The sequence below is a fragment of the Protopterus annectens genome, chromosome 10.part0 (assembly GCF_019279795.1).
Source record: "Protopterus annectens isolate FY-2018-M chromosome 10.part0, PAN1.0, whole genome shotgun sequence".
NCBI lineage: Eukaryota > Metazoa > Chordata > Ceratodontiformes > Protopteridae > Protopterus > Protopterus annectens.
The window spans coordinates 386,779,294-386,795,984 of record NC_056744.1 but is presented as its reverse complement, the minus strand read 5'-3'; the positions used below and the strand labels follow the sequence as shown (position 1 = coordinate 386,795,984).

General features: G+C 43.4%; 1 protein-coding gene across 1 annotated transcript in view; it reads left to right on the top strand.

Annotated features, from left to right (window-relative positions):
• NIBAN1 (niban apoptosis regulator 1) overlaps positions 1-16,691 on the top strand; it is a 2,689,070-nt gene that overhangs the window by 2,563,477 nt on the left and 108,902 nt on the right. The window contains exon 13 of the mRNA XM_044085307.1: positions 4,980-5,091. Within this exon, the coding sequence (XP_043941242.1) occupies positions 4,980-5,091 (112 nt within the window). The remainder of the gene's footprint in view (positions 1-4,979; positions 5,092-16,691) is intronic.

The following is a 16,691-nucleotide window of genomic DNA, read 5'->3' as shown; positions in this document are numbered from 1 at the left end:
TGTCCGAAAAGGAAACATCTTCAGAGGGGGACCTTGGGGACCCTTCCGATTCATCCATGTCTGTATCTGAAGTGACAGACTCAGGGGAGTCTATGTGCTTCCTCTTGCACTTCTTCTTCCGGGGAGGCTCTTCCAAGTGATCAGGAGAGCCTTCGGAAGAAGAGGGATCACCCATTGGGGTGTCCTGGGGCATAGTTTCCCTACGCTTGGGGTCTGGAGGAGGAGTAGCGGTTGGAACAGACACCACGGGGGGAGGAACCAATGGAGCTGGCAGTAGAGCTGTTTTGGGGGACAGCACACTCCGCATGACCTCAAAGGCGTCCCGACCTCTGGGCAGAGAAAGCTCCGGCTCTGAAGAAACAGGAGTCCTTCTCCGCGACTAGGGTGATGGCTCCGAGGCTGATGTTGGAGCCGAGCTTACCTGCGCCGAAGCTCCGAGGGGGAGAATGGGGTTGGACAAGAGTCTGATGCCACTCCCCCCCTCAGAACCGATGAGAGAGCCTCAGTGCCCAGATCCCTCAATAGAAGATATAATCGAGGTAATCGGAGCCGAAGTCGGAACCGAAGGAGAGATGATGATCGGTACCGGCAGTTCTACTACCTGCGGATCCATGGTCTCCGGCTCCGAGCTAAATGTAGTTGGAGGAGGAACAGAAATAGAGGCGGTTGGAGCCAATACCTGTTGAGGTGGGCTGGACAGAATTTTTGCCAGTGCATGTGACTTGAGCAACATACTTACTACTCTCCCCACATCATGATCCGATAATCTAGAGGATCGAGAGGAGTGGGAAGAATGATGGCTACGTTCACTCTGTAACAAGGGTGACTGAGGTGCCAAGTGGATGGACTCCAAGGATGGAGACCTCAGTCTCTTATGGCTCCAAGATGGCTCTGAAGTAGCAGATGGAACCGACGGAGGAGTTGCCTTGTTGGTGCCAGCCAGCACCGACATACTTGGATGGTCAAGTAAAGGAGTCAGCTCCGAAGATGGAGCTAACGGCTTGACAGACTTAGGGGATTTCGCTGGCTGAGTACTTTTAGCCGGAGAATCCTGAGGCTTTAATAATCCCTGAAGGATTCATTTGTTTTTGCGCTCCTGCAGGACCCTTGGACTAAAAGCGTGACATATAGAACAGGAGTCCTGCAGGTGAACAGCACCCAAACAATATACACAACTAGTGTGCCCATCTGTCCGAGACATTTTCTGACAGCATGAGTCACACTTTTTTAAGCCAAATACCTTGGCATCTTTAGACATTTTTAATAACAACAACCACAACAACAATAAGAAAAAAGCTATACTACAACTACGAAACGAATAGTCTTTTTTTTTTTTTTTTTTTTTACAGTTAAGGAAAAGAAAGGAGAGCCTCTAATTTAAATGGCTGTCGTAAGGGGGGAGAACTCTCTAATTTAAACAAGTTCAGGGGAAACAGAAGGCTTGCGAGTTATGGAGCGATGGCCAACAAAGCTACAGCACACAAGAAACAATAAGGGATAAAGTAATCTATAGACAAAAGCTTGACAAAAAAAAAAACTTGACTATTTTTTTAAGAATAAACAACAAATATAATAATAGAAAAATCTATACTAAGCCTGAGCCAGTAACGAAGCAACCTCGCAGCTGAAGCGACAAACAAGATCTGGGTAGCTGATGCTGGGCATTCTGGGATAAGGGGTAGCCTCGAGCCAGTAAACAGCTCTCAAGCTATAGAAGATGGCCGAGTCAGAGCCAAGGATCGGCTCTGAACCCAAACAGCAAGAACGAAGGCGAGATGGACAACTTAACATCCATAGTTTCCAGTCTGAGCCCCTACTCTGTCTCTATCCTGTTTCTTATTCTAATTATTATTATAAGTATTTATGCCTTCTGGCATGTTTAGCAGCAGCAAACTCGATCTGAGGTAAACTTGCAAGTTTACGGGCAATATGGGTAAAGGGAGGAGCTCCAGAGTCAGATCCAAGAATCTGGAGAGATTTGCCAAGTTGGATCCGCAGGTCAGATCCTAGACCCGTATGTTGAGGAAGAATGAAAATGGACAACACAAATGCGTAGTTATGATGAGTATATAACTTAACTTTTTCCTACTATAAGGCACTTGGATTGTGAGCGGAAGGAGCAGGTACTTATTATGAGATAATATTCCCCTCTTAAAATAAAAGGGCTATGTTTCAGTCTCCAATACATATAAGGTACAAATTAAAGGGTAAAAAGGTCATACAGACAAAACATTTAGTGAACACTGCAAGAAAGACCCAGCCAAGCTAGAGTCTTCACTGTGTAATACTTTAAACCTCCTGAAGTGGAGGCCCTTAGGATATGTGCAAATGTCTGCTTGCCCGCTTAAAGACATACCATTGTTTCAGCTATATTATTTCTGAATGCTCATGACTTTTTACTTTTTAAGTCTTTATTGGTACATTCAGGCCAATAAAGCCAAAGCTGACTAACAGTAGACATGCATGCTTCAGCCATTTTTTTTACCTTACCAGTAGGGCTTAGTATATTATTTGGCTATACTTTAGAATTACAGAACTTAAAATCAAGCTTGATGTCCATAGTCATTAAGTTGCCAGCAAAATATTTCAAATAACATCCAAACCAAAAGGCAAAATGGTAACACAAACTATTCAGTAAAAACTGCAAGGAAAGACTCAGTCAAGCTAGAATCTTCACTGCATTACCTTAAACCTCCTGTAACGAAGGCCTGTGGGATATAAGCAGATAGCCACTTAAGGACATACCAATGTTTTTTAAAGACTGAATGTACACATAAAGGTTTAAGATAGTCTGTGTGTAGTTAACTCCATTTATTGGACAGAAACAGATGGCTGACATGTCCGAGAGGGACAATCTGCAGGTAGGGGAAAATGCCCTCTCCCTGGGGATTGTGTGATCCAGGAGTAAGTATATATAATTAGCAGGGGATATGGGGGTGCAGAGGGCTTGCCGCCTACAAAAACACTTACTTTTGGTTTTGCCTGTTCCAATGTTAATCCTCAGAGCATGCGCAGTGTCAGTGTTCCACTTTGATATTTTCATATCAACGTTGATGTCGCTATTTCATCCATTTGATGTAGAGTTATATATGTGTGTGCATGTGTGTATATATCTGTTTGTGTATGCATGGTGTATGTACTTAAAGTTGCACAAGGAGTTCTCTCCATGTCTTCCACTTGCCATACATACATTTCTTTGTTTTCAGGTTTCTCATCATCACACTCCATTACTCCCAACTGCAATGCCTATTCACTGTTGTAGAGAGCTTGTTTAGGTGGTCACTTCAAATCTGTGCTGTCCGTAAAATTTTGCCTTTCATGTATAATGCACTTTGTTTGCACAGAATGTCTCTGAATCAAATTAGGTAGCTTCAGTGGTGTGGAATGCTTTAGGGCAGTGGCAGCAAAATTTGGACTACAGTTATGCTGTGCATTACTGACTGTTGTGCCTTCTTCATCTAGCCTCATTCATCATGCAGACCCATTACTGATTAGTAAGTCAAATGGAATCATAATTACTCGGTCTAGTGATCTAAACCTCTTTAGCAACATCAACAGAATGGTTTGGAGGTTCAGGTATATCTCCCAGGGTATACTGCTGCAGTGGAACAGACCCTTTTATCCACATAAAACAAAGTTTATCCCTGTCCCTCTTCAAGCACAACTTAGATCTACAGGTGGGAAACAGGAAATTTACCCCAAGACTGCCCCTGTACTACTAATGGACACAGCTCCTAAATGCTTTATCCCATGCATGGATCCCCTCAGATTATCTATGGTATGATCTCAGTTATTCTCATTATGGTTAATATATAATTATTGACCATGTGATGGATAAGGCCAATTTGTAACGAAGAGGGATAGATTATTTCAAGCACAAAAAGGGAAACTGGCTAGGCTTAAAGTGGCCCACAACGGCAGCTAGCCTAGTACTTAACTATCAACCTGTGAACCTATGGGGATCGTTAGACATTTAGAGTGAGGTAAAGCTTACATCCAATGATTAGGCTTCTTTAATCATAGGATCATAGGAGGTGACTAGGCTATTGGCCCTGAGGCCCTTATAAGCCTAGCCAATTGTTTAGCCCATGTTTAGACATCCCACTTTATTTTTGAATCTGTCCCAGCATTATTTGATAGGTTGACTAGTTACTAGACAAATGATTAAATCCTCACATTACATAACACACAAATCACATCCAAGGATTTTTATTGTATTAAAAAGGAGTGCTGGTCATCTGAATTTTGACTGACTGATCCACAGCATGCTATGAGCTGACAAGAAGAATCTTTCATTGAGTTTCTTAAAAGTAATACAAATATGTAATTATCTAGAACGAGTATAGTTACTAGAAGCAGATGAAATAGTGAGTGCACATCAGTAATTTACCGTAAACCTGTTCAGATATGGAAAATGTTAATTTGCATATGAAGAGATAACCATATGGAAGTGGAGCTGTCAGTCTTGTTAAACTAACTGGTTAAACTTTTAGTTTTGCTGTCTGCAGTCTCATTAGAAGTCTGTTTTTTTGTTCTGCCTCAGGCTGTCCCAATAATGCTGTTGTTTCCTTTTCTTCATGCAACACTAAAGTATTCAGAGAGGTTGAATAACAAAAAGAGACTAGGAAATTAATTTAATGAGGTAGAAATTATTCTTTTTAATGGCACACAAGCAAAGCTGCATGTAAAACAGACTGATTCATTTCTCAGAATACAACAATGCCTGAAGGCATTTTCCTGCAGATATTTGTGGTATTTTTTTCTCCTCCTTGCATAAAATATGAACAGCTAACACTGTATTTCCTACTCATTCTGTACAAAAGCATCTGTATCTTAGTAGTCGTCTAAAGCAGATGGATGAGGAGAGGGAATTCATATAGTTAATAAAATGTCTTTTGAAGTAACATAAAGCTCAGTATAGCAAACTGTGTACTTTGACCATTTTATTCAGTTTTCTTCTTGATTCATTCCTACCCCAGGAACTTCAGAATTTTGAGCAGTACATTTTTGCTGACTACACTCGTGTCATTCAGGTTGAAAATGTCTATGAAGATCTCTTACGGCAGATGGTTTTAAGTGAAGTTGTGAAAGGTAAGCAGGAACTTAATGTCTACTGCATGTCTGAGAGCTCTCCGTATAACAGTTAAGGTCGCACAATAAAGCATTCATCTTGTGTTTATGTACAGCTTTGTTTTCCTAGCTGTCAGTCCAAGCAGTTATACTGTCATTTGTATCCACCAGTTGCTGCAAAAACAAATTACTGACCATAGTGATAGGCTTGGAATATGATGCAGATCTAGGTTTGAATCCTGCAACTTTTACTGTATATGGTGAGACTCAAACATTTATACCTGCACATTATGAGACTTACTACTTAACTTTCCATATGCCTCCAGGTTGATCTTGAAGGCTGTACCTCACTGGTGAGCTTTACAGTTATTGACAGCCACACTTTTGTCATACAACAGCCTGCAAGGCATTCCTGCTCTTTATTGATCACTGTTTAGATGAAATTGGAACCTTTTTTTTAAATTCCAACATTTCATTATACATTGTCTATTGAATAGAGTAGGATCATGAAACTGTGAAAGGAAAGAAGTTTCTCCTTACTCCCAATGTTGTATGATCTCACAGTATATTTGTCCAGAACAGAATCTAGAAGGAAGATAATTGCACAGAAAAGCTATGTAACTCAATGCAATATTAAATATCATGAAATGTGTATGCTACAGTACTTAGAAATGCAAAGATGTTAATGTAGCTTGCTGTATTGCTGTAATAATCTGTGACATTTGTGAACTGATTTGTAGAACTTCTTAAAATGTGTAGCCACACTCTAATAGTACCCCACTTGGCATCTTCTGTCAGATACTCTGAGTAAAGACGCTGCTGGCAAGAGGGGCATTATAAACCCTGGCTCACTTTCAGATGCCTGTTTGGAAGATTCTATTTTACCTGTGACAGGTTGACCAAGAAAGTTTTTCTTCCAACATTATTAATTATAGACTATATTTTGATCCATTTAGGTGTTGTATTATTCCTAGTAAGTAACGTACAAAAAATTAAAATAATAATAATTATTTAGTAGACTGCCTTGGTTACAGCATGGTATACAGTAACAAGTAAAGTACTCTCTTTACACATATGCCAAGGTTTAGGGGTACACTTATGACACCATTCAAAATACCCTCATGGCACTGGTGCCAGGAGCTGTGATGTACGCAAGGCATAAATGTCATGCTTTGGAAAACATTCATGGCACTGCTGCAAGATTGGGGCACACTCTTAGCATGATACCAGGAGTTTGTATAAATCCGTGGCACAAGTGACAGAATTTTTCAAATACTCATGGCAGAGATGCCAGTATTTGGAACATATTCATGCCTTTGTGCATGAGCTTAAGACACTGTCATTCTTATACTGTACATTCTAATGTCTGGGATGTCCTGAACACTCTTTCTCTAATAAAACTTATTTCTACCTTTCAGCTCAATTGCTCATAAGGATAAAGCCCAGGCTGTAACTCAGGTTGTCTTGAACTGATTAATCACCTAGGCACTGGGGCAGCCAGCCGGGAAGGCAGGGGGTGAGCAGGCAGTGTCCCCCCATGCTTGGTGTGTGTGTGTGTGTGTGTGTGTGTGTGTGTGTGTGTGTGTGTGTGTGTGTGTGTGTGTGTGTGTGTGTGTGTGAGGGCAGACCAGTGTTCTGCAGTGCAGGTGCTTATTGAATGTACAGCATGCAGATGATGGATCACAGACATGCACTAGGCTCCATTTTGCATGTGTGGCAGTATTTGTGCATCCTGTGGGAGGTATAGCAGGTCTTTAGTTCAGTAAGTGTGCACTTCAGCCAGCAGGAGAGGGGTTAAGCTCTTTAAGCAAGGAAAAAGAACTTTAGTTCTTCTAAATTACAGTCATACTCCCTGACTCTTATCCTGGTTCTCCTGGCTATCTATGGACACTGATAAGGAGAGGAGATGAATGAGTAGGTCAAGTAAAGGACAGTGGTCTGGATAGTCACAGGGGTGAGAGGAGAACATATTACTAAATAAATATACTAAATAGTAATAATAATTCTCTTTTCCTCCCTAAATCATCCTTCGTTGTGTTTTACATTTAAAGTCACTGTAACAGTGTGTTTTACATTTTGTTCTGCACAGGAAGAAAGACAAGGAAAGTGTTGTAAGGAAGCCAGTGTTTTTTTTTCTTCTGTTGTCTTTTCATAAAAAAACTCATCCACTGTGCAGTCCATTGAAAACAAAATCTGCTGATCCATTTCCAGCTGCGCCCTCAGGAATACCACTACATCACCCTCTCCAAGGCCAAATGGCTGCCAGACTCCTACAGAGTTGAACTACTACTAGGTTCTCTTCTTTTCAAACTGCTTCAACCAGGTGCCTTTTCACCTATTGCAGCTAAATGCCATAATAAAACCACCCCCTACGACGTTTGCATCCTCTCCCAATTCACTCACTCAAGCCTAAAACTAATTTTTCATATTCTTCCAGTTCACGCCCATACGCACATATGGCATTCAGAACTTTTTGTGGTCTGGTTTCTTTAACTAAGTGAGTTGCCAGTTAATAATAGGCAGTGTTAGAAAGAGCAAGGAGTAATAACAAAATGACAATGAGATTGTTAGTCTAGAATGTCCTACTGTGGAGAAATTAATCTTTGTCAGTTATTATTCACGTTTTCATATTTATGTTCATATTTTCATAACTGAGAGACCTATGTTTTATTGATATGTATGGTGTGAAACACTAATGTTGGAGACAGGATAATTCACTGAAAATGCTGGTTTACATCACATTGTACTGGAAATATTGTTAGTTATTTGTTAGTAGTTATGAAAAGTAATATTTCCACATCTATTTAATACTTCAAAAAGGAAACATCTTAGTTCCATGACATTAGGTAACACCTTAATATTCGCACTGTGAATTGCACATCTTGAGAGATATTCAGTATTATTTGTATCGCCAATTACACAATACAACATATGTTTTCACATTTATGTAAATATATCAATAAACATTCACTTATAGAGGAATGTCTTATTGTCATATGAAAGTTTATGTATGCTTAACAAAAATGTTTTAACAATATTCGTCTAGATTGTATAGTTTTCAAGATAAGAAAATTTGTGAAAGTTTAGAAAAAATATAATTTGGGATTTGTGTGCATTAGAATATATTACAGTTTTATGGAAAAGTCTATGAATGCACTGACTTTTATCACTGTAAAGAATACTTCTTACTGACAACATTGCCGTTTTGTACAATTTTAATAGCCTTTCTTGCTCACAAAATATTTACATTTGGTTATCTTATGCTTTTTAAGCTTATTTTTCAGAAAATGCTCTGAAATGGAAGATGTGTCAAGGCTGCTAGAAGTGTGACATTCCATACCGCATAGGTGTTAATGAATTACTTCCCTCATTTCAGACACCCCAAACCGCACTGTGCTGACCATTCCTTCTCCATTCCTGCACCTAAACTCTGGCAGTACCCCCCCCCCCACACACACACACACACACACACACCTTCACCTAAAAAAGTCTCCTCTTTCCCCATGTTCAGAGCTCAACTCAAAAGACACCTCCATCAAAAATCTGAGTGCAAGTGCTTTCCCACTGGACACATAGCCTAACCACCTCCTCAACTTTATCACTTCTGCTTTGACCAAACTATTGCTTCCCTCTTGTATTTACTACTAAAATTAACTCATGATGTTAAGTTGTCAATCTCGCCTTCATTCTTGCTGGATGGGACTCGGCCACTTACTAAAGCTCGAGAGCTAATTTTACCAGCTTGAGGCAACCCTATATCCCATGATGCAAGGCGAAGACTACCCAGATCTCGCTTGTGCCGCTATGTAGGTGCTTTTTTTACCAGCTCCAGGTAAGTTTCTTCAAACTCAGACTTTTAGTCTCATCCCTTTAGTTTTAGTCACATTTGTTGTTGTGTAAACTTTTAACGATTAATTTAACCCTATTCCCGTTAGTGTTCCCTATTTTTCTTGTTATTTATCCCTTCCCCTAATTTAGGCCTTAAGCCTCCCCCTTTCCTAATTTTTTCTGTCAGGGATTCTGTGTGGTGTTTGAGTGTGTTTGTATCCCTGTTTAAATTTTTTATTATTGGATTGGGTGTTTATTGTGTGTGTGTCTGTGTTTTTCTTTTTGTTACTTAGTGTTTCCTCGAAACAGCTATGTCGAAGGACACAAAGGTCTCAGGCTTCAAGAAGTGTGACTCGTGTTGTCAGAAGATGTCTCTGACAGACGGTCACACTTCTTGTGTTTACTGCCTGGGACCTCTGCACCTGCAGGACTCTTGTGCTATTTGTCATGCCTTCAGCCCAAGAGTCCTGCAGGAGTGCAGAAATAAATTAATATTGAGGGGCTTATTAAAGCCTGAGAGCTCCCCGACTAGGTCGGCTCCAGGGAAGCCCTCGAAACCAGTTAAGCCTTTGGCTTCAAGTCCTAAGCCATCGGCTACTGGTTCTCCTTCAGTGTCGAGATCGGCTCCGGCCGGAGTCGATCCTTCTATGTTACAAGTTACAGTATCGGCTCCATCCGGCGCCGATGCTGCTAAATCTGGGCACTCAGTGTCGGCTCCGGCTGGAACCGACGTATCCTCGGCTCCTTTGGCTCCACCTATCTCAAAAAAGAGATCACGATCCCCTTCATTGGAGTCTATACGTTCGGCTCCGAGATCACCCCTGCTCTCGGAGCGGAGCCATTGGAGCCGTTCTTCTCGGTTGTCCAGGCTGTCCGATCACGACCTTGAGAGAGTGGTGAGTAGACTATTAAAGTCTCAGGCATTGGCCCAAATGCTCCATAGCCCGTCTCAACAGACGGTAGCTATCACACATCCACCTAACATTCCTCCTTCGACTCTCTTACAGAGCTCGGAGCCGGAGCTCCTCAGAGCCGTGACTGTTGTGACTTCGGAGCCGATACCCCCCCCCCCCTTCGGCTTCATTGTCCTCTGCTCCAATTTCCTCCTTGAGGCCTTCATTGGAGGGATCCGGGCATCTGGTCTCTCTCGTCGGCTCCGAGGGGGCGAGTGGCATCGGACCCTTGTCCGACCCCGTTCTCCCTCTCGGAGCTTCGGCATTGGTGAGTCGGTGCGACCTGGAGTTCCTATCTCTTCAGAGCGGGAGCCTTCTGGCCTCTCTGATGGGGGAGCCTTCGAGGTGATGAGGAGTGTACTAGCCCCTGGGCGTAGTCAATGGTCAGTTCCATCAGCTCCTCCCACTACAGTGCCTGCTGACGTCTCTTCCCACTCTCTTGCTCCCGGACCCAGAGATCCAATGCCTCAGGTTTCCCCATTGGGAATATCTTCCTCTTCCGAGGCTTCTCCTGACCCGTCAGGTGAACCTCCGCATAAGAGGACATGTAAGAGGAAACATCTAGACTCCCCCGAGTCTATTACATCCGATACTGACTTGGATGAGTCGGAGGGATCCCCAAGGTCCCCCTCTGAGGATGTCTCTTTCTCAGACATCCTTGAACTCCTTAAGCAGAGGGGGAACTGGCCTTCCCTTAATCCTTCCGAGGAAGAGTCAGTATACCTGGAGGCATTCGGGTCTCGACCCTCCACCTCCTGGGTGTCTCCGCCTTTCGACCCTCTTATGGACGTGGTGGCTCGGAAGGTGTGGATGGCCCTGGATTCGGTGGAACCCATTCCTCGGAGGCCTTCTAAATTCATTACGGCCCCACCTGATAGGCAATATTTGACAAAAGGTGTCCCGGTTGATGCCATGGTGGTGGCTGCAGCCACCAAGAAGGAGCTAGCTGATCCTTCAGTACCTGTTCATCCTCCTAACAAGGATTCTAGGACTATGGATAGGTACGGCAAGCGGATTTTTTCTTTAGCGACCTTTGCCATGCGATCGCTGAACTACTTGTGTCACTTCACTTGCCTTCAAAGAGATGTTCTTAAAGAGTTGGGAGAAGTTTTACAGGATCCGTCAGCTGCTGGGTCCCAGGATAAAATTAACTCACAGCTAGGAATCCTAAACTCCATTGTTAACTCCTCCATGCGGCTCATTTCATATGCAGCCGATGGAGCGAGTAGGGCCGCAGGCACAGGAGTGGCTTTAAGGCGTCAATCCTGGATGCGGCTTTGTAATTTTGCATAACTTCAAGGCATCCTTCACAAACTCTCCCTTTGATGGCTCGACTTTGTTCAGACCTCAAGTGAAAGACACCTTGACTAGATGTGAACAAGATGGCAAGACTCTTTCTGCCGTAGGAGTCCGTTTCTCCACCCCTTCAAGACCTTACCCAAAAGGTCAGAAGGGAGGGAAAATTTGGTTCCGCAAATCTCAAGGAGTCACACCTGACGCACAAGGTCAGTTTACCCCCAGAGGCAGAGGGGGTAACAACAACAGATGCCACCCTAGAGGCAGAGGGGGTCCGCAGAATCAGGGTAGCAGGGAGCCTCTCTCTGACAAACCCTTCCAGCATCCCTGAGATGTTGCCCGATTGTCCACCTTCGGAGGCAGTCGGGGGAAGATTATCGCTGTACCCAAAAGCCTGGCTTTCCCTTTCTCAAGACAAATGGGTACAGTCGATCATATCCGAGGGTTACAAAATTCCCTTTCTTCAAACCCCAGTTCAGCAAAAGGGAACCCTTCCAGATGTTCCACCCGGTCTAAGGGAACTAGCAGTACCAGAGGTTTCAAAACTGCTAGCAAAAAGAGCCATCCAGCCAGTCCCAGCAGACCAAATAGGATCCGGTATCTACTCAAGGTTCTTTTTAGTACCAAAAAAGACAGGGGACTGGAGACCAATATTAGATCTCAGCAAACTAAACAAGTTTGTAAAGAAAACAAGATTCCGGATGGTCACGCTTCAGTCCATTCTACCCTTTCTGGGCAAGGACAATTGGATGTGTTCGGTAGATCTTCAGGATGCGTACTATCACATAAAAATTCACAGGCGCGCCATAAGGTTTCTCCACTTTCGGCTGGGGACCAGTCACTTCCAATTCAGAGCCCTGCCATTTGGACTCACTACAGCCCCCAGAGTGTTCACCAAATGTATGGCAGCGGTTACGGCTCACCTGAGACGCCAAGGATTCCAGGTGTTTCCATATCTAGACGACTGGCTCCTCACTGCCACCACCAGGCATCAACTTCTCCAAGCCAGAGATTACACCATTCACATTTGCAGAGGGCTAGGGATTTCTATAAATTTCGAAAAATCTGCCTTGTCGCCTTGTCAATCTATTACTTTTATAGGCGCCAAATTGGACACCGTACAACTTTCAGGAAAGTTAACAGACCAAAGGATCTTGGACATTCAAAATTACGTCCATGTGATTCTTCTCAGCAACAAAATTCAGGCCAGATTTGCTCTGAAAGTATTGGGTCTTATGGCGCCGCCATAACACTTCTTCCCTTGCCCGCTTACATGCCTTGTACAATGGATGCTGTTCGCCCAATGGTCCTTTCAACAACTTCCCATGCGTCACAGGATCATAATAACTCCAATTTGCAAAAGGCATCTGACCTGGTGGATATCGTCCCCTCAAGTCCATCAGGGCAGACCCTTTGTTCCTCCCGCCCCAGTCGCCACGGTTACATCGGACGCCTCCCTGATCGGGTGGGGGGGGCATTATCAGGGCAGGATGGTCCATGGCACTTGGCAACCTTTCGAATGCCACCTGCACATAAATGTCCTGGAGATGAGAGCAGTGCTTTTAATGTTGCAAGCCCTCAATGACTCTCTTCCCCTGGGAACTATTGCAGTCCAAACGGACAGTATGTCCGTAGTGTGGTATATCAACAAGCAGGGCGGAACCAAGTCCTATCCACTGTGTCGAGAGGCTCACAGACTTTGGCAGTGGGCAATCTCTTCTCAGCAGTTTCTGATAGCAATGCATATCCCCGGGAAATCCAACATCATAGCGGACAGGTTGAGCAGAGCTATTCTCATGCCTCACGAGTGGTCTCTCAAACAATCTGTGATGGAAGAGATTTTTCAGAAGTGGGGCTTTCCTTGCTGCGACCTTTTAGCTACACCTCAAAACAGCAAATGCCCCGACTTCTTCTTTCTCTTCCCCCCTCCAGGCCATCCCCCCAGAGATACTCCAACCCAAGATTGGCCCTGGGGACTTCTTTATGCCTTTCCTCCCTTTCCTCTGATACCACAAGTAATTCAGAAAGCATCCGCCTTAAGAGCCAAGTTGATTCTCATTGCCCCTTATTGGCCTCGACAGATATGGTTTCCGTTCCTACATCATTATCTTTTGGTACAGCCATGGCATCTGGACCCGGTTCCAGATCTTCTGACCCACCAGTCGGGGCAGCTGCACCAATCCATACCTTCTCTCAACCTCACTGCTTGGTTGCTCCGGTTCCATTCCTAGCCAGGCTTCCTATGATTTCTAATCCCATCCGTGATATCATAGTAGCTTCCCTTAAATCTTCCACCAGAAGGATTTACACTAGTAAATGGCAACGTTTCTCCTTCTGGGCAAAAGCTAGGAATATAGACCCCTATACTGCTCCGATTCATTCGGTCTTGGACTTCCTAGCCGAGATTTTTCATTCAGGATCTTCTTCCTCCACAGTAAAAGTTCAGCTGGCAGCCATTTCAAATTTTTATATAGGCTTGTTGGACCACAACATTATGTCACATAAACTTTGCAAGGCATTCCTTAGAGGTATTTTTTTACTTAAACCTCCGATTAGAGACCCCCCACCACAGTGGGATCTAAATTTAATTTTAACATCCTTGATTCTTCACCCTTTCGAATCTGCGGCTGCCTATTCATTGAAATTTCTTTCTTGGAAGACACTCTTTCTAGTCGCCATTACTTCTGCCAGGAGAGTATCTGAGCTTCATGCCCTCTGCATTCGTCCTTCCTACTTAATCTTCCACAAAGACAGAGTTTCTCTAAGGACTAATCCGTCTTTCTTACCCAAAGTGGCATAGCAGACGAACTTAAATCAATCCATTGATCTTCCAGTTTTTTTCCCAAATTATTCTAATAGAGCAGAACAAAAACTACATTATCTTGATGTTCACCGCCAACTCAGATATTATCTGGACAGAACCAAACATTTTAGGAAATCTGATCAACTGTTTTTATCCTATGCAGAGAACAGGAAAGGCCTTCCAGTATCCAAGGTAACTCTATCTAGATGGCTGTCTTCTGTGATTACTTGCATTTATCAGCTCAGAGGTAAAGAGTTGATTTCTAAGCCAAAAGCCCATTCTACCAGAGCTCTAGCTACATCTACAGCTTTTCAGGCTAGACTTCCAATAGACACTATTTGTGCAGCAGCCACATGGGCCTCTCCTCATACCTTTGTTTCACATTACAAATTAGACTTGGCCTCCAGAGACAGAGCGAATTTTGGTTCCACCGATCTCAAGAGTCTGTTCCATTGAGCCACCCAGGATAGAGGTTCTAGGGACGCGGTCCCATCCAGCAAGAATGAAGGCGAGATTGACAACTTAACATTAAGAAGTTATGTACCTACCATAACGTTCCATGTTAGTTGTCTTCTCTCGCCTTCTTTCTTGCGTCCCGCCCACCATCCCCCTAGCCTGGTCAGACCGAGAAGATTGTGCCTCTTCCCTTAAGAGGCTTAATCCATTTTTTCCAGCTAATCAGCTTTCTAGTGTCACTAGATTAGGTTGATCTTTTTCGGGGGATTATTATTATCATTATTACTATTATTACCTCTTCCTCCTCCTCTCCAGTTGGAGGAATGTATTGCATAATTTCCTTAGCTACCAAACGAGATCTGGGTAGTCTTCGCCTTGCATCATGGGATATAGGGTTGCCTCGAGCTGGTAAAATTAGCTCTTGAGCTTTAGTAAGTGGCCGAGTCGGAGCCGAGGATCGGCTCTGAACCCATTCAGCAAGAAAGAAGGCGAGAGAAGACTACTAACATGGAACGTTATGGTAGGTACATAACTTATTATTATTGTTCTACTCTTAATAATGTCCACATATGGTATCAGTTGCCTATGAGATTGTCTACCTTCTGTGAATACTCTATAACTATGTTCTGTTTCATTTCTTTGTGAATTTCTTCACCCGAGCTCTGCCTGCAAATAGTCTGTTGTGATCAGTGTATTACCCCAGTAAAGAAACTGACTAAATAAATGTACTTGTCCAGTCAGAAAGCTTCAGGATAACTGGTATGTAGTGGCTGAGGTAAGTGGGTTTGATTCTGAAAGTCTGAATGTGCTGTGACATCTGTAATCCTTAGGCTACTAAACTAATATGTTCTTTTTAGCCATGAACAAGGTTAGTTGGCAGTACTCGAAACATAAATTTCAGATCATGAAAACATATGAACAAAGCAGTTATAAATGACTGATGTTTATTCTCCCTGTCCACCCTCGTATAGCACACCTGTATCACAACATGAGGGTATGGCTTCTTTTGCAGGGAGGGTTTAGAGTTTCAGCGTAAGCATTCATTGCAAGAGTAGAGAGAGGTAGGAGTCAAGCACCATCATCTGTAATGCACAAGGATTTTTCATACTCCGTAGAATGTTTGTGCATGCAGTGTCTGGCTTATTGTGCATCTGCATGCTTCGGAGTTGTCCAACAATATACTGTTTTCATGCAGCTCCCACTGAGAACTTATATACTTGAGGCAACCTTTCTGGTGTCTGACAGGAGTTCTTACATCAAGAAAAACATTTCCTCATTCCTGGCTCCATGGCAGAGATGGATGCCCCTTACAGCAGTCCAGGAGATGGGGGTTTGACTATCTGCCCCAGCATTAGAAGAGCTAGGTGAAAGTGAAAAGGCATGGCCTGCTCACCTCTTCGGGGAGGAGGGGGCAAGTGCACTGGGAGCGCATGGGGAAGTTTGATTTTCCTGGAGGTGAACAGGGAAACCACTTCCGATATTTCAAAGAAGGGGGCAGGGCCACTTGCTGGCAACATCTTTTATGGAAATGAGGGGTGATCAGAGTGGTCAGCCTTTTGCATGCCCCCTTCAGCTGCTTAGGCAGACCTGCACATTGGGAGATAGGGATAAAAAAGGAAAATCTCAAACTACCCCTGATGACTCTGTGAATGCTAGCCTTTCCTGGTTGACACTCTGCCTGATGATGAAGAAAGAATGGGACAATTCACCCAGAGAAAGCTAATGGTCTACAGACAGTGGAGAGCAAGAAGTACAAAAAAATTGAAAAGCACTTCTTGTTAATGAGATAGGAGAGCTGAATATAAGCCACTCAGCCATACCTCTGATAGGAAGCACTTCAGGTGTCAGCCCCTCTGTTGAAATTGATCATTACCTGTGCCACAGTCGGGGCTGCCACATCTGCACCAGAGGAGCTGGCTTATGAATGTGCAGACATCATTCCTCTGAGAAACCAACCTGAATTTCTTACTAGACTCTGCACATCTATGTATGTGTGACAAGATGCTTTACAATGATTTATTCACTGTTTCCTTTAGAGGCGGGGACTTCCCCCACACTCCACCGCAGGGAACTGTGCCATCTGCTCAATAGCTTACTTAAGATGGGATAAACTGTAAAAAATGTTTTACCATTAAAAACAGAGATTCTTAAAACCCAGAAGACCCAATAACTTCACCTCTGGTCAATATCATTGTTCATTAATTGTATGTCTTCTTCAGAACAGTACATTTTTGATAAAGTATCAATTTGTACATCAACACAATATTCTCATTTTAAGAGTGCAG